Here is a 19,597-nt window from a genome sequence, read left to right as displayed (position 1 = left end):
AGTGCTCGGAAGCTGCCAGATTCGACCTAGATCTCACATGGGCATCCAAATTCTGAATCGACTACTTTGTTCAATCTGCGGACTCTCGATCTTTGAAGATCGAGGCAAACTTATCGGTGTGGACGCAAAATAATCGTAATGACCATCCTACCGGCAAGATGGCATTTGCCGCCACATCTTATATGGTATACTCAGATTGAGTTCTTCAACAAGGCCTGCTGGCCCAATGGCAAGGCGCTTGACTACGAATCAAGAGATTGCAGGTTCGATCCCTGCGTAGGTCATTACTTTAGCACTTTTTTGACGGTGATTTTGGTGGGTTTGATGCGGTGGATGTGAATTTTTTTGCCCTGGTGGGTCGCTTCCATGGCCGGGCCAAAAAAAAAAAAAAAAGGAGCCCTCCGATTCGCCACCGGCATCAGTTTCTGTCCGTCGCGCTGTCGACTCCGTTCAAGCATTCAATGTCCCAGGATGTGAACTGTCAGGGACTATTGCCAAGGTTTCGGCCATCTGGTCAGGTTTCTGGGGAAAGAAAGAAACAAAAGCTGACGCGGGAACCTGCAGCCTTCTGTGAGCTTCATTACCACTGAGCCGCCACTTGGTGACTCTGTTTATTGTCCGTTGTCCACAACTGGCCAAAAAAAGTAGGGTGATTCCGTAATGATAATATATTCCACTGGGATTTAGTGAGCAATCTGTCCTCAATGATCTCCCGCCAAATTCAACAATCCTTCAATGCAGTGATTCAAGCAAGAACACCCATAGGATCCCACCGCGGAAGAACCTTTGGCTCCTGCTCCAGGACCTCGCGGACCTCCCTCGAGACAAGGCTCGAGTCAACCACAGCCTGGAAGGTATATTCATCCATCCACTTATCAGTCATGACGAACCATCCGTGATCACCGGAACCTTCGCCCCAGGAGTTTTCGACACGCCACCGGACTGGCTGGTCATTCTCGAGATGCACTGCTGTAATGACCATGGCATGGGTCATGGCGGTTTCCCCAATGGAAAGTCTTTCGGCCTTGTTCAGCCCCAGAGAGATGTTGAACCCTAGAGTGAGATCGACCAAATCGGGGTCCATGACGCCGTGCTCCCGTTCGGAGAATTTGCCCACGTCGCAGCCAAAAAATACGGGAGAGCCGGCTTTGAGCATGGCAATGACGGCTTTCTTGAGGATTGGCATCTCAACATTGACGTATGCTAGTTGGCGGCCCTCAATAATGTTTCCGAGCTTATCCACCGTCAGTAGACGGTTGTACTCATTTCGAGGGTCGTTGACAAGACTGAACATGCGACTTGGAGAGGCTTTGCTTTGCGATCGCGAGACATTCACCGGCTGCGCAAATCCGAGTGGTGTTTGCCGGACCTCTCGGGCCTTGCCATCGGCATCAACGAACTGCCAAACAAACTCCTTTTCAGGGCTCGGCGGAGGCCCGAGCATCAAGGTAACCAGGGAGTGAATTTCCTGCAGGAATTGCTGCTTCGCCGACTCTATCTGCCCTTGCTCCGTGGGATCCGAACTTTGCGCGAGGCGACGCAGAATCAACGCGTGCTCGCGAAGCTTTGCAGTAATAAGCCAGTTCATCTTGCCACTATTTTGAGCGTGATAGCTGTCGGGGTACAGAGCCTGGGGGACAAGTCCATACTTGCGCACCAGATTGGCGACCATGTCCCACTGGCCGCCATCAGTGACGGGGTCCTGGAACAGTTTCTGCACCAAGCGACCGGATAAATCCTCATGAGCGGTCTCAATGATGGTCTCCAGGAAATAGTTGGCCTTCTCGATCTTGTCCCAATAGAAGAGGTATGCCTGGCTGAGTTCAAACGCGCGCAGGTTGTAGGCTTTCATGATGGGCAAGCGGAAAATGTTCGTCGAGGCGAAGAGCCAGCATCGTCCCGAGGAGCGTTGATTGGTTATGGGAGCACCCTCGAAGGGCACCTTGAGGTTGAAGACTTGAAGGTCGGCGTTGAGGGCGGATCGGTTGGCGAGGACCTGCGTGTACGAGGCCGTGGCCAGACTGGAGAGGGCGAGGCGGTTCTTGGTCGATGTTAGCAATTAGATACTCATTTTCGATCGCAACATACCTTGGGATCGTCCAAAAGCGACTCGGTCCAGTCCTGGACGCGATCGAGCGAGACGGACGGGGCCGAGGGCCGCTCGACGATCTGGTACGGTGGAGCTGCGAGATCAGCCATGGTTCTGACGACAAACCGGGGTAGAGGGACCTACGGGTCTCGATTGTCACATGTTTCTTTTCGCGGTCACTCTGTTCGACGAGACCAGCTCTCTTTTCGATAGCACCGACTGGCTTTGAGTAGCTGGAGCCCATGGTGAAGTGCTGGTGAGGAGGTGAAGGGGGGACGTTGGGATGCGACAACCGAAGCGGGGAAGCGCGTCTTATCTACGCAAATGACGAATGGAGCGGAGCACAAGGTCCCCATCTCCTGATTGACAAGTGCTTATCTACCAAAAGATTCCTCGCAGGGCATTAGCTCTGTGAAGATGACGGTGACAAGCGATTTTTGCCCACCCCATATACGGCTCAGGGACTTGACTGGACGAATACCCTCTCTCTGGGCTATACCCTCCCTCCACGGCGATGACATAGCTGCCCTGGCGTGCTTCCGAATTGCTGCAGCTGTATCGGGTAGCGGAGTCTCTTGTCCCGGCGGGCCCAGTAGTGACGATATGCATTCCGCATCAACGAACAACGCAACTTGCCGATCCTTGTGGTAGGGAATAGGAAGGTCCACATTCCAAGGATCCCGGCCAAGTTGCGGCTCCTCGTCGACAGAGGGCATTGCTGCTTGGAGTTTCTTGAACGAGCTGTCACAGAGAGGCGGTTAATATAGATCCATGTATAGAGGATGAGGAGAGGGATACTAACCTCCTAACCTCGTCAGTGAGTCCAATGTGCTGGAAGCTGCGCCACCAGTACTGCCAGGCACTCTCCAACACCTCGTCAAGGGCTGTTCAGTATCTGGCCCATCTTTCCGGGTCATTGTAGGCGGCACACCACTAGTTATTTCCAATCACACTAAGCATGACAATAGAAATGGCCAAGATAAGGCGGATGGTTTCGTCCCCAAGAAACTTATAAAAATCCCAGCGCTTCCTGCGATCGTAATAGTTGACATTTTTGTTTATTTCTTTTTTGGGAGTATTATGTCAAAAGATTAATCAACTCTGCATCAACAAGGCAGCATGGCCGAGTGGTCTAAGGCGGTAGACTTGAACCCCCAAATCGGGAAAATATCTACTCCGTTCGCGGGCGTGTGTTCGAACCACACTGCTGTCGATTTTTTTCTCTTTTTTTCTTGACTTTCAAATACCAACCAACCACTACAGGTTGCAAATTTAGATTTCTACGAGGTGCAAGTGGACGACGGGTGCTAGGACCTTGCGGATGCACATGGGATTGCCCTGGAAGACTTTTACATGTGGAATCCCGCGGTAAAGGATGATTGTTCGATGCTTTTGTATGGGTTTTGGGTTTGTGGTGGGGTGGGAATCCGCAATCATTTTCTGAGGGAATGCTTGTAATTTCTTGTCTATGGAGGTAGGGTTCTCGACTAGATACGTGAAGCAAAAGCAGCAATTTGCACAATGCTCAATGACTAGGTGTATGCCAAGTGTACATCAGACTAAGGCTGGACCCTGATCCCCCAAATGATCCCGCAACTTCTGTGTTCTTATCGTCCGGAGCCGGCGAATCCGAGTGAGGAGTGGGACACACAGGAACTTTTGGATCAATAAACAGACTGGAATTGAGGTCCGTGGCACAGCTCACTAAGGAGGAAAATTCCAACGGGCTCTTTTCTACGGCGAGAGTCGGTCTTTACCGTTGCAAGTCGCTTGGTAGTGCTTAAACTATAGTATTTATCGAGTCAAACTGGAAGCTTCTGCCAAAATCTGAGATTATTGCCAGGGTGTACCGGGGAGGAGACGAACCGCTCGGGGAGGAAATCTGGGGAACAGCCGAGATTTCTGTGCAAATGTGGCCTCATTACCCCGCAATTATTGGCTTGGCTCATCGATCTGAACCCGGGAGAGCCGGCCGGAAAAGGGGGAAGAGACCTGGCCTTTTCAAAGTGCTCCCCCTCCAGCTTCCTCCTCCTCCACCCCCGGTTTCACTCCAACGACCACGTCATCTGCATCAAGTTTATATCCCACCCCACCAGCAAACCTAGTACGGATGGACACTAGCCTGCAGCGCGAAATTGAACAGTTGCAGGAGAAGTGTCGGCGTCTAGACTTCGAGAATCGGAGGCTACGGCGGACTCTCCGGTGTGTGGATTGTAACTCGCGGATCGCCGGTGCAGCTGAAAGAACTCAGGCTGCTGCCGCGAAGAAAACAACTCGACCACGGGTCCCATCGAGTATTCCGCTTCTTGCAGACTCGCTCCCGACTACGCCTTGGAGCGGGGACCTTGGGCAATCCATCGCCCAGCAAGACGAGGATGAGTTTAGGTTCGCAGACTGCCTGTCACCCGTCAAGACCACACTGGCTTCTCCAATAAATACCATCTTCGACCAGGTGCTTTGGCCAGGCGCAGATTCCTCTTACACGACAGGGTTATTAGATCATGGGTCGGAAGCACCGTCCACCGTCATTGATAATGCACACAAAGACACATCTCAATCGCTGGAGGCATTATTCCGAGAGTCTCCATTGATATGGGGCTCGGGCTCTCTCGTGGGTGATAAGCTGTCGTCCGATCTTTTGGACTCAGCTGGCGAGTTGGGTACCCAAGACTTTCGTCTACCGTGGTCCTTGGGTCTTCCAGAGCCGACGCTCTCTGCCCTGGGGCTCAGCTTCGGATTCAACATGGGCCAAGCGCAGCAAAGAATGGACCAGTATATCAAGGCGCTTGGGACTTCCATTAGGACTGCCTTTGGGTCACAAAGCACACCGTATGTACTGGGACTGTGATATCAAAATTAGCAACGTCCTAACAAGACCCAGATCACGAGCATTGGAGTCGCTCGTATCCTACGGAGTCATGTGGATCGTGAGAGAGGCATGGCCGGCAGCCGAAGGTTTCTGGAAGATCACAGTAAGAGCAGTCAAACCTATTCGAGACTAAAGCTCATATCTTGCAGGACTCGCTCAACGGCTTCGTTCAGTCGGAGCTCTGGAGACTGTTTCCGTGCCAGTCCTCATATGAAAAGCTTCATCCCGCATATCGTCCGACTCTGTTACAACTGACAGTCCCTCATTCTCCATTGATTGACTGGCTTCCCTGGCCCGACCTTCGAGACCGCATCATCGAGCTCCAAGACCAGCTCGACGTGGAGGCTGTCTGCAGAAGTGCAATCGAGAGTGTGGTGGCTCATCGGCATGTACATTTGAGTAATGAAGCAGAAGCGACAATGCCAACGTTCCGTGTCTGGGATCTTTATCTATTGGAGAAACAGAGTGGCGTTGGTCTCACGAATAACCAGCTCACTTACAAGCCTCGCGCCGCGAGCGTCCTTGCCATGGAGAAAGCGTATCATCTGGTATACGATGACTTTCTGACCCAGAGGTTACATCCTGCGTTCTTCGAAATATACCCTTTAATCACCTGCGAACGGATAAAGACGAAATTTCATGTCCAAGCTATCTCGATTGCGAATGGCGATGAGGTCGGAGATCCAAAGCCATTCACCGAAATGGCCATGATCCGGCTCAAACAGCTGGTTACCAAACGTGTGCATATACCGGGTACATAGCCACCCTCAAAGCCTCATCCGGTCGATCAGACCTCGAAAGACCTTTCTCGTTCCGGTTTAGCCCTGCTGTGGTTGTTGGCAATTGGGATCTCGGCTCCTAAGTGACTGCACGCCCAACTCCACGGCATGACCGCACTGTCAGCCCGATAAAGGACTCATTAAGTGGATCGTCGCACAGGCCTCGTCTATCCCACAGCGTCGCTGGAAGCCAAGTGTGGCTGAGCATGTTAGCGTGCTGCAGTAAGCGTAGGATGTTGCATCGCCGCCGTGAGCGTGTTCAGTGCACTTATATACCGGTCTTTGCCCATTAAGCCTTCATATGCCTCAGCATCGAATCCCGCTACTGTCTGACGATCATCGTTTCAATGAGTGTCGCCGGCCTACTCCAAAACATAAACTCCGTGACGGAGACGCTACCAGGCCAGGTCTCCGAAGGCGACAGACTGGCCCTCCTAACAGCATGTGACAAGCTCAGGGCCGCCCTCGAGGTACCGATGGAGACGACGATGCGCGTTACTGGAGGAGTACAACTCCCTTCCGCCCTTCCTCTGCGCATATTAAACTCACGAGCTTAGGTCTACGAGAGCGCGGCTTTGATTACGGCGATTAATATGGGGTTGATTGACGCTGGGGTGACTGCCGCTGCAACTCAGCCCACCTTCACCATTTCGCAGCTCGCCGAGGTTACTTCTGCGGATCCTCTTTTGATCGGTAGGCTCTTCCTAAAAGAGACTTGAGAACCGTGCGCTAAGATGGCATAGTTCGTCTCATGCGGATGCTCTGTGGCATGCACGTTTCGAGGAAGTCGACGTTGCCACATTCAAGTCGACGCCCCTCGCCCAGGCATGTGCGACCGGCTCTCCATTCAAGGAGATAGCAATCCATCTGTGCGTATTATTGCAATTCCGAATATATATTTCATCCTCGTATTGACCTTGCCAGCGCATCCCACGGTCCGGCAGCCGCCCTCCTGCCAGATTATTTCGCCGAAAAAGGATACATTAGCCCCAACGACACGTACGACTCGCCATTCCAATACGCAATGCGGACCAAACTGCACTACTTTGACTATGTCGGTGCTAGCCCTCGTCTACAACACGCTCTGAACACGGTCATGAGCACTTGTCCCGGGAACTTGGGCCAAGACTGGTTCGAATACTATCCGGTGAAGGAGAGGCTGCGCGTCGACGATCCTTCCCATGTGCTTTTTGTTGATATTGGAGGAAACACTGGCGGTGATGTCGCGACATTCAAGAAGCGCTTCCCTGATCTACCCGGAAGAGTGATTCTGCAGGATCTATTCTCGGTCATTGAGGGGGCTCAAACGAGTCCGGCAGGCGTGGAGTCAATGGGCCATGATTTCTTCACCCCTCAACCCGTCAAAGGCGCCAAAGCTTATTATCTTCGCCTCGTCATCCACGACTGGCCGGACAAGCAGGCAAAGATAATCCTCGAGCACATCAGGGATGCCATGGCGCCGGACTCGATTCTCCTACTCAATGAGACCCTTGTTCCGGAGTCCGGAGTCCCACTGTACGATGCCGAGATGGACATGACGATGATGGTTGTTTTTGGTTCCCTGAACCGTTCAGAGGCTCAGTTCCTGGAGCTGTTGGACGCTGTGGGGTTTGAGGTTGCCAGAGTGTGCAAGCCAGAAGTGGTTATTCCCGGGTCAACGGCCCTATTTGAGGCTGTGCTTAAGAAATGACGCGCGAAATGTGTCTTGGTTTGAATTCGACAAGTTTCATTATACCATACATGATTCATCCTCGACCCTTCCATACTAGCTTCACAAACAATCAAAAAAACGTCTCCGAAACATCGCCCAGTATCACAACCTTGACCTTAGTCGAGTCCAGAAACTTCTCCTCGTCGGCATCAATGACCTCCTTGATCCCAGGCTGCATTCTTTTGCCGAAGAACACTTTAAAGCCTTCCTCGTTCTCAAAGGCGATTTCGGTAATGCAGTCGTAGGTGAAGTCGTCCTGTGTTCCCAGGACCACTGCGGCCGGGTAGCTGTTGTCCTCGCCCGCTAGAGGTCGTGCAAGGTAGGATCGTTTATGATAGATGGGCAGTGTGTCGCCTGCGAGGCTTTTGATGAGCGGGAGGTGGACGGTGTCATAGTGGGTTTTGAACTCGGCCGGGGTGATTCCCGCCTTGCGGGTTGCGTAGAGGAGGGCTTTGAAGACCATTCTGATGAGATACAGGTATGAAGAGGTGGAAGTGTGAAGTGTGAAGAATCAGAATTGACTCCGGAGTATATTTGTCGTGGTATTTATATTGCGCATTAAAGCTTAGCTCTCGGCCCCCACTTGACGATTACACGGAGAAACCAATCACGTCTCAGTGGCCCACAAGATTCTGCACGGCCGTCTCCAGCAGCAACTTGACATACTGTCGATGCAGCCACTCGATTGGCGCAGGCATCGGTGGTCCTTGGGCCTTGCCCAGTCCTTGGAAGAAGCACGTTTTCAGCCCCAGATCAACAACGCCTTCATCGTGCTTAACAACCGCCGAGATCTCAAACAGTCCATCGACTTGCCGAATCGCCTGATTCCGAGGAGAATCGCCGCTGCGCACAAGGATGCTCGTGGGCGTTTTCTCGACGACTTCAAAATGGTCGGTGATGAGGGTTCCAACGCTGTAGTCTGACATGCGAAGCTCAGCAGGGGACCACAGCTGAGATTGTGTCGAGGCGTCTTGGTTTGTCTTTGCTAGGATGGCGCGTTGCACCTTGTAGCCTATTGGACATGGGTCAGTTCCAACTGCGTGCTCGCGAAACCGGGGCATACCCCATCCACTCCAGACTCCCGCACAAAACGCCTCGACTAGCCCTCCCTCCTTGTTGAGCAGCTCCGGGCGAATGTCCGAAATGGGTATCCGGCGAACACAGACATCGTGCATTGTGGGATTGCTCGAGGGATTGAGCTCGCGGAGCAATCGATGGTGAAAAATCGCGTCGGTCGGCTCGAGAGGCACAAAGACATTTTTCCTCGTCGCGAAGAAGAAGGCCCCAAGAGAGGCGCCGGTGCCGTACACGGCGACCTTGAGGGTTGCTTTCAGTCCGCGCATCATGTTTCGCCAGTCTCGCACTCAAGGAATAGAGGACAACCTTCAAGGTGATAAGGCCTTGGGCGACCGCGTGAAAAGAGCCTCAGCCGCATCTTGGTGGCATTCAGCCCCATGTGAAGATGCTGCTGACCGGAGCCGCCGCTCGGCTCGATTTTCCTTGTTGAATGCGAGCAGAGGATGATTGGAAAAAAGACGAAAGAGGGCAAACTTTGGGTGGAATCCGCGTGAGATGCCTCCGCCCCTGGACACCGCTGTGTCTGTTGTGCAATGCGGCGAGCCCGTTTCGAACCCTCAGCTCTCCTGCTCGAGATTTGGTCGAGTACCAGTCGACCACGGAGCCCTGCGAGATCAAATCACTCCAGTTGGTCAGCGGGCGCCAGATGCGCTTGAGCCGCATGACTGGTTGCCGGGTCGCCTGACCGATCATCGCTGCTCAAGACATTCCCCTGAACACTGCTCACGGTGCTCGGTCAAGTCTCGAAATCGTGGGAAGTCGGATAGAATACGCCTCAAGAAGTAATTATGCTCACCGCTGTTCTCGCTAACAATCGATTGTCCAAGATATATATCCCCGCCACAGGCTGATCCCCATGACTCCGGAGAACCCCCGAGGATGGACCGGTCCTCAAAACATCTTTCTGCGAAGCTGCGATATCTCGCCTGACGAGAGTATCGAACAATAACGTGCACTCGTGCGATGCCTTCCACCACCCATCTTCATGTTTGATGTCTGCTCATGCGAATCACGCAACAGCGAGGCTTGGAGAGTTGGAGAGACAACACAGCCGACAGCCTCAGGATTTGCTCATTTCCTGGTGCGTGACTGATTGGCAGACGGAGCTCTTGGCGCCAGAAAAGGGTCTAGCGGACCTCCACCTCTGGGCTGCGGCTCGCTTGGGATCGCTCAGCTGGGTGGAGGAAGTGCAAGGCCAAGTCCCGCTAATACGAGCAGGTCCAACTAGCCCCCAACTCGCGAGGACCGGGCAACTGCCCAACACGAGCGAGGCGGGAGATTTCATTTCTCCCTTCTCGCTGCTCTTCTCCTCTCTGCAACAACGTCGCTGCCAACGAGAGCACCATGTGGTTTGTCGTCTTGTTGGCCGCCGCCGCCAATGCGGTCACTCTGTCTGCTCCCACGGTGACCGTTGCGAGAGATATCAAGGCGTCTGCGCGGCCAGAGCACCCAGAGACCACCGCTGGGCCTGCGACGCTCGACGACCTGCACCTCCTTGATCGTCGAGACACCCTCGCTCAGGCGGACGCCACGGTCTGTGGTTACTACAACCGGGCTATTGGTGAGATATGGCCTGCATTCATCGTTGGGCCAGACTAACATGGATTTCGCTTTGTCTCAGATAACCGCCTTTACTGCTTAAACAACAATGCATGCGTCTTCTACGCCCCTGACTCGGAATTCCCTGGAATGGTCGGCTGCTGCCCGCAAACTTCCGCGACCGAGGAGTGCATCATCTTCAGCACCTGTATCGACATCGACGACATCCTTGCGACATCCGATCTCCTCGCGCAGACGACAGACTCGATGGCGCTCTTCTGCACGTACGATGAGAACCGATACTGCCACACCCGCACATGGCCCAGTCTGAATGCGGCCGACTTTGAGTGCACCTCCACCAGCTCCAGGTGGATCGAGACCATGTACACGTATGGAACCGTGACGGATGAGGAGGATGTTGAGGATCAGACCACTGAGACGCTTTCGTTCTCGTGGATTTCGAGTTCGGATTTGCCGACTGCTCGTAGTGCGGATGCCACAACCACTACTGAGACTGAAACCGAAACTGATACGCCGACGACCTCTACGTCGGGGGGCTCAACACCCTCACCAGTCGACGAGGAAACCCCAATAGAAACCGAGGATCCGGACAAGGGATCCTCGACGCCGGTTGGAGCCATTGTGGGCGGCGTGGTTGGAGGTGTTGGTGGATTGGCTTTGGTCGCTGGCGCGTTGTTCTTGTATCGGCGACACAAGAAGAAGAGCGCCGTTGTCGACACGCCGGTTATTCCCCCGCCAGAGACAAAGCAGCAGCCCGGTATCTCTACAAAGGAAATGTTTGCCCCTCCTCAGGGTGCATCCCAAGGAGCTGGCACGGCGGGGATGCACGAGGTTCAGGCAGAGCCCATGTACGCCGAACTACCGGTCCAGGAGGCGCGAGAGCAGCGAGTGATGCGCCATGAGCTGGAGTGATTGATGTCTTCATGTTTCTCAGATCGAGTATAATTATAGCATTGTATTACCCGACGTCGCATATCATTTACAGCTTTGACTTTACTCCAAGTGCCTCGCTCACCGGAGCAATCTCAATCATCATCTTGCCCGTGTTGGCGCCGGCGTAGAGATCCACGAGCGCCTGGGGTGCCGACTCCAGCCCGCCCTTTACAATGTGCTCCTTGCGCTTGAGCTTCCCCTGAACGAGCCAGGAGGCCAGCTCCTGGAGGGCAGCGGAGTATTTGTCCGCATAATCAAATACAATAAAGCCCTTCAACATGATTCGTTGCGACTATCGACTCGTTAGCACACATAATACCCTACTGGGACAGTCGAGAACTCACAATGACGTTCATGAACGCAGTCGGACCCTGCGGTTTCGCAGCGTTGTACTGACTGATGGCACCGCAGATCGCAAACCGCGAGTCCTTTGCGGCCCGAGCGAGACAGGCATCCAGAATCTCGCCTCCGACATTGTCAAAGTAGACATCGATGTACTCGGGGGTCGCCTCCTTGAGCTGTTTCCGCCAGTCGGGAGCCTTGTAGTCAATGGCCACGTCGAAGCCCAGCTCCTTGACCAGGAAATCGCACTTGTCCTTTCCGCCAGCCAGACCAATGACACGCTTTGCGCCTTTGATCTTTGCGATCTGACCGGCAACCATACCTGTTGCACCGGCGGCTCCGGAGACGACGACCGTGTCGCCCTCGCGAGGCTTTGCGACCTCGATCATGCCAAAGTATGCGGTGAGGGCCGTCATGCCGAGCACCGACAGCGCGTCGGTGGGACGACCACCGGGTGGGATGGTGACTTTCTCGACGGCCTTTTCCGAAAGGACCGCATACTCCTGCCACCCCGAATAACTCGTGACCCAGTCGCCGACGTTGAACTTGGAGCGCAGGTCGCTGCCCACTTCGACGACCTGGGCGATGCTCTGTCCACGCATAACAGCGCCAATTTGAACTGGCTCAATGTACGACCGTTTAGCAGTCAGCCACTGGCGCATAGCCGGGTCGAGGGAGAGATAGTGCACGCGCACAAGCACCCGGTTGGCAGGCACATTTTGAGGGCGTGGGACAGTCCTGAGGCGGAAAGTGCCGGATGTGAGGGAGGGATCGATCGCCGGAGCGGGCGCGGTGGTGTAGATGACCTGGCGATACGACATGATGAGAATGTGGTGAGTGAAAATTGGGTGAAGAGGTCAGTGGCGACTCCGCGTCTTTTTATGTTGGCGGGAACGCGGAGACGAGCCCAAACAGGAAGTCTGCGACGAGGGCGGGGGAAGTGCCGAGGTTCATAGTTTGAGTGCCTGAGGCAGAAGAAGCTTACATAATTTCTGCCCTTACGTCATCGACGCGGTCAAATCAAAATCTGAGGGAGCAACACCAGCCAGGCTTTTTTAGACACAAACAACACTGGCAGACCATGCAAGCTGTGGCAGACCCCCTGGCACGTCTTCCTCCCGAACTCGTCCTCCGCGTCGTCGAATTCGCCTCGCTCTCGACGTTGGCCTCGCTCACTGCGGTTTCCAAGGCTTGGCACCAGTTCATCGACGTCACCCATCAAGAGACCATCTACTCATCCAAAGTCGGAGAATGTAGGCGTGATCTGTCGGCAGTGGGCGACATCCCGACCTTTTCGAAATGGTTTGACGGCGTAAAGTCATGGAAGGATCTGTGCCGACGAAAGACGCTGCTTGACAGCAATTGGGCCCGTGCGCACCCCGCGAGCCGTGATCTGGTCCTGCAAATCAGCGATGACCCCGTCTGGCGCTTTCGCGCTGATTTGAAGCGTCGCTTCATAGTCTCGACCTCTCATGCCGGTGGGCTGAACGTCACGGACCTCGATACCGGTGAGATCTTGTGGCGCCTCCCCTCAACGCTGGACAGTGACGCGGAGGAGGCGGTTCGTCCGTACGCTCACCTGGAGTACCAAGATGGCATGGCTGTCTTTGATCGTGAGGGGGACGCCGTCGAGGTCTGGCAAGCCGACCTGGACGACGCCCCTCGCGGTGAATTTCGGCGCATTGCAGTCTTGGACCACGACTGCCAAACCAGAGGCTTCCAGCTGTCATACTCGACCCTTTGCGTGGTCTCTACACAAGGCCAGGGCTTCGTTTATGACATGACACAGCGGCCTCCCAGGAGGACCACTCACCTCACGATCGAAAACGACGCTGTCGGTCACCTCGATCAGAGCCATGATGCTGTCATGTACTCGATGGGTCCGCGAGGTTATCATGTCTATAGCAAGTCCACTGGAGAGCTCATGGGCGTTCTGAAGCCATCAGAATGTGCCGAAAGGTATCATATATCCCCGTCGCCTGGGACCTTCTCCGGGGAAACACGGCCTATGACAGCTTCACGACACGGCTCAACGGCGCCCGTCAGCCTAGGACCAGCTGGCTCGGATCGCCTGATGCCAATACAGATTGCAAAGGGCCGACTTCCACTGCCAAGTGATCCTGACCATGTCCGGAACGGCGAGGATGAATGGGGAGCTGGGATGGAGGACAACGGCTTGTTCGTGGGTGTTTCACGTGCTGGTCGCGTGTTCGTCTGCTCGGACTGGCGCAAAGCCCTTCGGGACTCCAACAGTTTCCAAGCACAAAGTGCCATCATTGAGTGCGAGTCGGATGGGTCGACTTTTGACCTGGGCGGATGGCTGTCAGTGCGTAACAACCGCTTGATGTTTGAGGTTGAAGACCGGGCCTATATCGTTCCACTCGATGAAAACGGCCGCATTCAAGATCCTAATCGGCCGTTGCGCCCTTCGTACTCGCTCTACACCTCTTCAACGCCACAGCTGGCCGTCCCAGTTAGCTTCATGGCTCTGTTTGAAGATTCAATCATGACTACATATACCGTGAGCTAGACTCGTCTCATTTGACTTATGATCTTGTTCTGATATTTCGAATCACAGACACTAGGCCGGCGCCTCCACAATCGTGACCCCGCCGCTCGTGCCCTTCAAGACGGGCTGAACCGCATTTTCCCGACAAAGACAATTCGGATAATCAGTCTCGCGCCAGATCCCCCTCCCAGCGCCGGTACGAATCCGGAAGACTCGCGGAATACGGGTCTCTGGAATTTTGATCAGCACCCGCTAACTGCTGATGCGGCGCTACGCTCCCAGGCACTCTTGCAGTTGCTAGATATATTCCAAGGGGAATTCGCCGAAGGGGGCGATGATGAGACTGATCATGAGGTTGACGATGAGTGGGAGGATCTTGATGATCCTGAGGGCGTGGAATAGGAGGCAACCTTCCAGTGCCAACACATGAGCAACTAGCCCGACGCACTGGTGAGGCTGGTATACAGTAGCCTACTAGAGCCCAACGCCGTGCAATGAGGCTGACGAATAGACAAATGAAACAAAATCATATTTCCAGGACCGGCTATGCCGAATACACAAGAGCAGATTGTGTGTCGACCATGCTGATCGCCTATGTTACTCAGTCTTCCCCGCTTGGCTCGCAGCCTGTGCCATGAGAGCAGCGCCCACCCCTGAACCATCCTTCGTAAGATGCACTCGGACTCTTTGCTCACCGGCAACCCCAATTTCCGTGATGTCTCTCAAGGCAGCCCGCATCTCTGTCTCGAAGGTTGGACAGCACTCAATGAGAGACCCGTCGGCCCCGATGTCGATGATACCTTGCTCCGTGTATTCTTCACCTGATCTCTGTGTTTGCTGTGACGTTATGCAGCCCTGGGGCTGTGTGATTATCAAATTCATTCCAACGAATTTGAGAAGCCGCTGCCAGAGGAGGCCGAGGCTTTGCCAGAATCTCTGTACACTGCTACTCGACGAAATCTCTCGCGTTCGAGGTTGTTCTACCTTGCTTACGGTGGAGATTGGGTAGTCGTGGGAAGTCTCAAGTCGACCGCTTTGAATGATGAGAGCAGCCAGTGATGCACCTGATAACCGCGCAGCTCTTCGGACGATAGAGCTGGCTATGAGTTGAATGGCCCGGGCGTCCTCCGGTGTCGTATTCTTCGTAGACAACACATCCTCGACCAGATCGATAGCGCTCTCGACTGAACCAGTTGCCGCGAGTTTCGAGATAAAAGAACTGTCAATGCTGTCGCGTCGGAAAACAGGAGACTTCTCGTCGAGGTCCATAGTGAAAGCGCGCAGGCGATGTAGTTGGACTATGACCAGTCGAAGAAGCTCCCCCAAGTACATCCCCGACACTCTCTTCTCCAGCATCTGCGATCCAGGATCCGTCAACGATGCATCCAGTTCATCATCGAAGGGAGTCCGCGGCAGAACCTCCATCTTGTCGTCGAGACAGCCCCATTCGGTATTCATCACCATGAGACCTGTGCTTGTTGCTGCTGTCGACAGTCTCCGAACATTAGCCAGCTTTTCGACGTAGGCGGCATTCGTTCCCGTTCCAAAGATCATGGCTGCCAAGGTGGAGGTCTTTGGGCCTGACAGGTACGACCTGGTGAGAAGGGTCCCAACGCTGTCATTTGCAAGAACAGTCACTCGAACCGGCAATCCCTGCCTGTCGATTGCATCTTGTAGCATGACGCACGGATCGCGTCCGAGGGCGTCGGGGATGTCCCAGCCCTTGTCCCAATGGATTAGGCGGCCGCTGGCGAGAGAAGTCTGCTCGCAGGTAAAACTGAAGGTAAAACCTAGGCTATAGGGTAGTTGGTCGGCCAGCCGCGATGTCCTCTTCTCGAGGAAGTCCTTGAGTTTCTGTGCGATAAAGTCGAAAAGTGGTCGATGGCTCTTGGAGACCATGAGAGACGGTGGGACGATATGCTTGCTTTGAGCGACATTAAACGTCGAATCCCCCTTGAGATTTACGAGGCATATCCTGCAGTTGCTCCCACCGAGATCGACTGCTAGGAACTCGCCCTTTTCTGCTCCTGTCGGAATGCTCTGCACATACGAAGGCAGCTGCCACGGGCGGGCATTGGCCAGGCCATCCTCTGTAGTCGGTCAGCATACAACATGGAATTCCTCTGCGAGTAATGATGCACGTACTCAACTGCGCAACGAAATGTCTCGTTACACTCCGGACCTGGTCAGGCGAGATGTCAAAGTCTCGAGCGATGCGCTCTGCTCGTGCCAGCAAGCTAGGGGCCTGGCCTTGGAGCATGACCGACGAGTCGAACAATAATCAGGGATATCGACAAGATAGACATGACGAGGTGACTGAAGTAAGAGTGTTGGCAGCGACTGCACCAGCTCTCTCGATCTTTGCTCACCGGTCGCAGATGCGCAGAGCTCAGCACCGCACCGGCCGAATCGCCGGGGATCGCCGGGCATTCCTGACACATTCTGGATTGTCATTGACCAGATTCGTCGGCCAATCTCCGCTCTGGTGCCCCACCAGCAGCGCCGCTCAAAGCCGGCCGACGCCCCGATTTCTCCTGACTTTGCCGGTCCAACGCTGTGAATGCTTCAGCCAGGAATGTCAGCCTCCCAATCTACGCCAGTTGGTCCGCCAGGACGGGGCTATGCGGGGGAGCACAAGGCCCGCAAAGCCTGCAGTTAGTGTCCGCCCATCTCCATCAGTGTATCGCGTGTAACCAGCATGCAGTCAACTGCCGACGGCAGAAGATGAAATGTGTCATTGAACATAACGAGACTTGTCGTCGGTGTCGTCGTTCGGGCCTTCCCTGTGTGTTTGTGCCGCGTGCAAATGCTGCTACTCTGCCGGAAAATGTGATGGCTTTGCAAGACAGCGATTTCAAAAGAGACGTCTTGACTCGGCTACAGGCGATTGAGGAAAGGATTGGTCTCTCACAAACCGCCGATCCTGCATCGGAATGTACACAGGAGCCTGAAGGTGATCATGGGGGACGAGATATATCGCCCGGGTCAGAATCCGATGGCCTGCGGACGTTATGGGAGGCAGTGGCAGTCCTGCAAAGAAGTGCTCCCAGCAAAGTGCCACTGCTTGTCTGGCGCAGGGCGACTGTCAAAGAGCTTTGGTCGTCGTAAGTGCTCGTGTGGCTGTTCGGAATGCCGTCTGATGATCTCTCGGCAGATTCCACGACCGAATGCCGGGATTGCATTTTATGCCTCGTAAACAGATCTTCTCTGCCCCTCATCCCTTGCTTCTAGCTTCGATCCTGTACTGCTCGAGTGTTCGAGGCCCACCAGAGGTCGCTGATCTAGCCCTCGACTATTTTACTGTACTCTGTAGCGCAATCTCGCAGCTGTGCATTCCTGGAAGTGAGATCGGCAAGACGCCAGACGACACAGAGGAGTGGGCTTTTCAAACTGTCCTGGGAATTATTCTCGCTGGGCTTTTGACAGAGGCGACTGTTCGGGAGACGGGCATCTGGATCTCCATAGCATATCGCCTTATCCTCGAACACTGCCCAGCTCACATTGACGACACGTCTCGCAAATGGCGAAAGCTGTTCAGTGGCATACAGATAATCGACCTGGAGCATGCATCTTTGCACCTATCCTGCCCAGTCATACCGATCGAATCGCCACTGCCGGCGTTACAAACCTCCCAGCGTGATCAGCTGTATCGATTATCTCGAATGATGCATACGGGCCTCACTCATTTCGCCGGCAGAGGATTGCCCACCATTTGGTCGTGCTTTACAAGTGGTGTCTCAACAGCGGTGAACCTGACGAGCAATTTTACAGCAGTCGACACTGCGGTGATTCGCGACTGGGCTCGCCAGCTGGACGAATGGCTCGTTGAATTCAGTCAGACATCAGAAGGGTCAGACCTGGATCTGAAGCTTGTCTTTCGACAATACGTGCTACATCGGCTGGTCGTTTTGTCAATATATCATCCAGTCAGAGGCTGCAATCTATGGTCAAACAGTATCACTCCCAGAGAACAGCACGAACTACTGGTCTCGGCTCGGGCGACTCTAAAGCTGCACTCGCACGATGACTCGATTTGGGCGAATTGGGACCAGGTAATCATAACTTGGGCAGCACTGATTGTGCTACAGGGTATCGAGGGAGGTACTGGTGAGCCTGACGGTGAGTGCTTTCGAGATACAGAAGTCAGTTGTCTTCGCTAATGGTAGATACAGATCTTGAAAGCATACAAATCCATCTTGATATGCTCAAACAGATGGCCGGGCCAAAACCCAGTCTCCGCGACATCCTTGTCGCCCGGTTAGAATCGAGTCTCGCGGACGCTCAAATTCCCCCTGCAAACATGGCACAGCATGCATATGGAGATCTCACAATGATGAGCTCAACTGAGCCGTCGTGGCAGATCTTTGACCAGTCCAGCCTGGAACACATGATGTACTCGGACTGGACGGGCTAGACCGCGGAAGTAATCGGACGCCCCATCTCAAATGGCATCTTCGAAGCCCTTGGGCTGTCGATCCGTGAAGACATGCTATCCGGAGTGAGCTCCCCGTCCTGGGGATCAACTAATTCCGTCTTGCCGCTGGTACATGAAGTGATGATTGCGAGACTCGGTGTTTCTTGTAGCATGGTTCGCTCGACGCCAGTAAAGTACTAAATAGCAAACCCCATTAGACTCTCATCTCGGAAGGGTCGTGATGGAAATAGCGTACCTTGACCGTCTTGACCTTCAGTTCCATCGTAGCATCCTCGTCCACTACTACCATGCTGCGAGGATGCAGTTGCAAGCACGAGAGCGTGCATAGATGACTTACACCCCCTTCGATTGCCTGTTGGATAGCTGGTGCTTTGGAAGTACCAGTCGCAATGATTACCACCTCTTTGGCTTCCATTATCGTCTGCACCCCCACTGTAAGCGCCATGTGTGGAACTGCGTCCAGGTTATTGTTGAAGAAACGAGCATTGGCAACGATGGTCTCATATGTAAGCGTCTTGATGCGTGTGCGACTGCCGAGACTGGATCCCGGCTCGTTGAATGCGATGTGACCGTCACTTCCTACTCCTCCCAGGAATAACTCAATGCCACCGAGTGTCTTGATTTTCTCTTCATACCGGCGGCATTCCTCAGTCAGGTTTGAGGCGTTGCCGTCTAGGATGTTGACATTCTTCGGATCGATATTGACGTGGCTGAACAAGTGTGTGTACATGAAGGAATGATACGACTCTGGATGGTCTCGGGGCAGACCGACGTACTCGTCCATGTTGAATGTCACGACATGTTTAAACGAGATTCTCCCTTGCTTGTATGCTGCGATCAGCGCTCGGTAGATTGGTAATGGGCTGCTACCCGTAGGTAGCCCGAGGACAAAAGGACGCTCTGCTGTTGGCCCAAACGCATTGATACGTCCTGTGGCGAGTGAGCGCGGCTCGAGGAGGGCAATGGTGTCGCTTAAACTCACGAACAAGATAATCTGCAATGTACCGTGCCGCCTGCTCGGGCCGCTGTCGGATAATTAGACGCATCTCTGATATAGTGCTCAGAAACTATGTATCAAGTCCAGTATACAAGAGTATCTTGGGTTCGGGTGTACTTTCAGAATCCGGCCTGCACTTTTCGAGCCGGGTGGTCTGCTGGAGGGTGGCCGGGTCTTTCTACCTCGCATTGTGGGACTCTTCATCCTACTACGTCAGCCCAGTTCCAGGGTTCTGCCATCGTCAGACTCTCGATTCTTGCCACTTGCTGTCAAATGCCTGCAAAGCTCTATCGAAC

The 19,597-nt window shown here is 54.1% G+C and overlaps 10 protein-coding genes and 2 non-coding genes across 12 annotated transcripts; 6 read left to right on the top strand and 6 right to left on the bottom strand.

Moving 5' to 3' along the window:
- The first annotated feature begins 212 nt into the window (after positions 1 to 212).
- Positions 213 to 284, top strand: BJX68DRAFT_t114. The gene has a single exon. It is a non-coding gene; the product is annotated as a tRNA-Arg (tRNA).
- A 130-nt stretch (positions 285 to 414) lies between these two features.
- BJX68DRAFT_240112 (C1 family peptidase) lies at positions 415 to 3,065 on the bottom strand. The gene is made up of 3 exons (XM_071040631.1): positions 2,234 to 3,065; positions 2,089 to 2,183; positions 415 to 2,041 (listed from the first exon to the last, which is right to left on the bottom strand). Exons 1-3 carry the CDS (start codon positions 2,331 to 2,333, stop codon positions 746 to 748), a joined length of 1,491 nt encoding a protein of 496 aa, XP_070897455.1. The 5' UTR covers positions 2,334 to 3,065; the 3' UTR covers positions 415 to 745.
- Positions 3,066 to 3,202: 137 nt separating this feature from the next.
- BJX68DRAFT_t115 lies at positions 3,203 to 3,302 on the top strand. The gene has a single exon. It is a non-coding gene; the product is annotated as a tRNA-Ser (tRNA).
- Positions 3,303 to 6,084: 2,782 nt separating this feature from the next.
- On the top strand, positions 6,085 to 7,427 carry BJX68DRAFT_268307 (S-adenosyl-L-methionine-dependent methyltransferase; the record flags this gene model as incomplete). Its single annotated transcript, XM_071046051.1, has 4 exons — positions 6,085 to 6,243; positions 6,295 to 6,430; positions 6,525 to 6,606; positions 6,662 to 7,427. 4 exons carry the CDS (start codon positions 6,085 to 6,087, stop codon positions 7,425 to 7,427), a joined length of 1,143 nt encoding a protein of 380 aa, XP_070897454.1.
- Positions 7,428 to 7,518: 91 nt separating this feature from the next.
- On the bottom strand, positions 7,519 to 7,911 carry BJX68DRAFT_268306 (EthD domain-containing protein; the record flags this gene model as incomplete). The annotated part of the gene is made up of 1 exon (XM_071046050.1): positions 7,519 to 7,911. The coding sequence occupies one exon, from the start codon at positions 7,909 to 7,911 to the stop codon at positions 7,519 to 7,521; it is 393 nt and encodes a 130-aa protein (XP_070897453.1).
- Positions 7,912 to 7,952: 41 nt separating this feature from the next.
- On the bottom strand, positions 7,953 to 8,907 carry BJX68DRAFT_119617 (uncharacterized protein). The gene is made up of 2 exons (XM_071036093.1): positions 8,512 to 8,907; positions 7,953 to 8,460 (listed from the first exon to the last, which is right to left on the bottom strand). The coding sequence occupies exons 1-2, from the start codon at positions 8,792 to 8,794 to the stop codon at positions 8,063 to 8,065; spliced, it is 681 nt and encodes a 226-aa protein (XP_070897452.1). The 5' UTR covers positions 8,795 to 8,907; the 3' UTR covers positions 7,953 to 8,062.
- Positions 8,908 to 9,590: 683 nt separating this feature from the next.
- Positions 9,591 to 11,168, top strand: BJX68DRAFT_119600 (uncharacterized protein). Its single transcript, XM_071036091.1, has 2 exons — positions 9,591 to 10,086; positions 10,147 to 11,168. Exons 1-2 carry the CDS (start codon positions 9,870 to 9,872, stop codon positions 10,995 to 10,997), a joined length of 1,068 nt encoding a protein of 355 aa, XP_070897451.1. The 5' UTR covers positions 9,591 to 9,869; the 3' UTR covers positions 10,998 to 11,168.
- Positions 11,031 to 12,311, bottom strand: BJX68DRAFT_119589 (MDR family NADP-dependent oxidoreductase). The gene is made up of 2 exons (XM_071036090.1): positions 11,363 to 12,311; positions 11,031 to 11,310 (listed from the first exon to the last, which is right to left on the bottom strand). The coding sequence occupies exons 1-2, from the start codon at positions 12,179 to 12,181 to the stop codon at positions 11,065 to 11,067; spliced, it is 1,065 nt and encodes a 354-aa protein (XP_070897450.1). The 5' UTR covers positions 12,182 to 12,311; the 3' UTR covers positions 11,031 to 11,064.
- Positions 12,312 to 14,520, top strand: BJX68DRAFT_119602 (F-box protein). Its single transcript, XM_071036092.1, has 2 exons — positions 12,312 to 13,881; positions 13,939 to 14,520. The coding sequence occupies exons 1-2, from the start codon at positions 12,442 to 12,444 to the stop codon at positions 14,269 to 14,271; spliced, it is 1,773 nt and encodes a 590-aa protein (XP_070897449.1). The 5' UTR covers positions 12,312 to 12,441; the 3' UTR covers positions 14,272 to 14,520.
- Positions 14,467 to 16,129, bottom strand: BJX68DRAFT_268301 (putative glucokinase; the record flags this gene model as incomplete). Its single annotated transcript, XM_071046049.1, has 2 exons — positions 14,467 to 15,959; positions 16,015 to 16,129. 2 exons carry the CDS (start codon positions 16,127 to 16,129, stop codon positions 14,467 to 14,469), a joined length of 1,608 nt encoding a protein of 535 aa, XP_070897448.1.
- A 181-nt stretch (positions 16,130 to 16,310) lies between these two features.
- BJX68DRAFT_240100 (uncharacterized protein) lies at positions 16,311 to 18,724 on the top strand. Its single transcript, XM_071040630.1, has 3 exons — positions 16,311 to 16,973; positions 17,024 to 17,988; positions 18,042 to 18,724. The coding sequence occupies exons 1-3, from the start codon at positions 16,594 to 16,596 to the stop codon at positions 18,281 to 18,283; spliced, it is 1,587 nt and encodes a 528-aa protein (XP_070897447.1). The 5' UTR covers positions 16,311 to 16,593; the 3' UTR covers positions 18,284 to 18,724.
- On the bottom strand, positions 18,311 to 19,350 carry BJX68DRAFT_268299 (putative glucosamine-6-phosphate isomerase; the record flags this gene model as incomplete). The annotated part of the gene is made up of 3 exons (XM_071046048.1): positions 18,311 to 18,358; positions 18,540 to 19,234; positions 19,287 to 19,350. The coding sequence occupies 3 exons, from the start codon at positions 19,348 to 19,350 to the stop codon at positions 18,311 to 18,313; spliced, it is 807 nt and encodes a 268-aa protein (XP_070897446.1).
- Between the last annotated feature and the right edge of the window lie 247 nt (positions 19,351 to 19,597).

The sequence above is a fragment of the Aspergillus pseudodeflectus genome (genome assembly GCF_044049435.1).
Source record: "Aspergillus pseudodeflectus strain CBS 756.74 chromosome Unknown BJX68scaffold_30, whole genome shotgun sequence".
Lineage (NCBI taxonomy): Eukaryota > Fungi > Ascomycota > Eurotiomycetes > Eurotiales > Aspergillaceae > Aspergillus > Aspergillus pseudodeflectus.
This window is presented reverse-complemented; position numbering and strand designations above follow the sequence as displayed.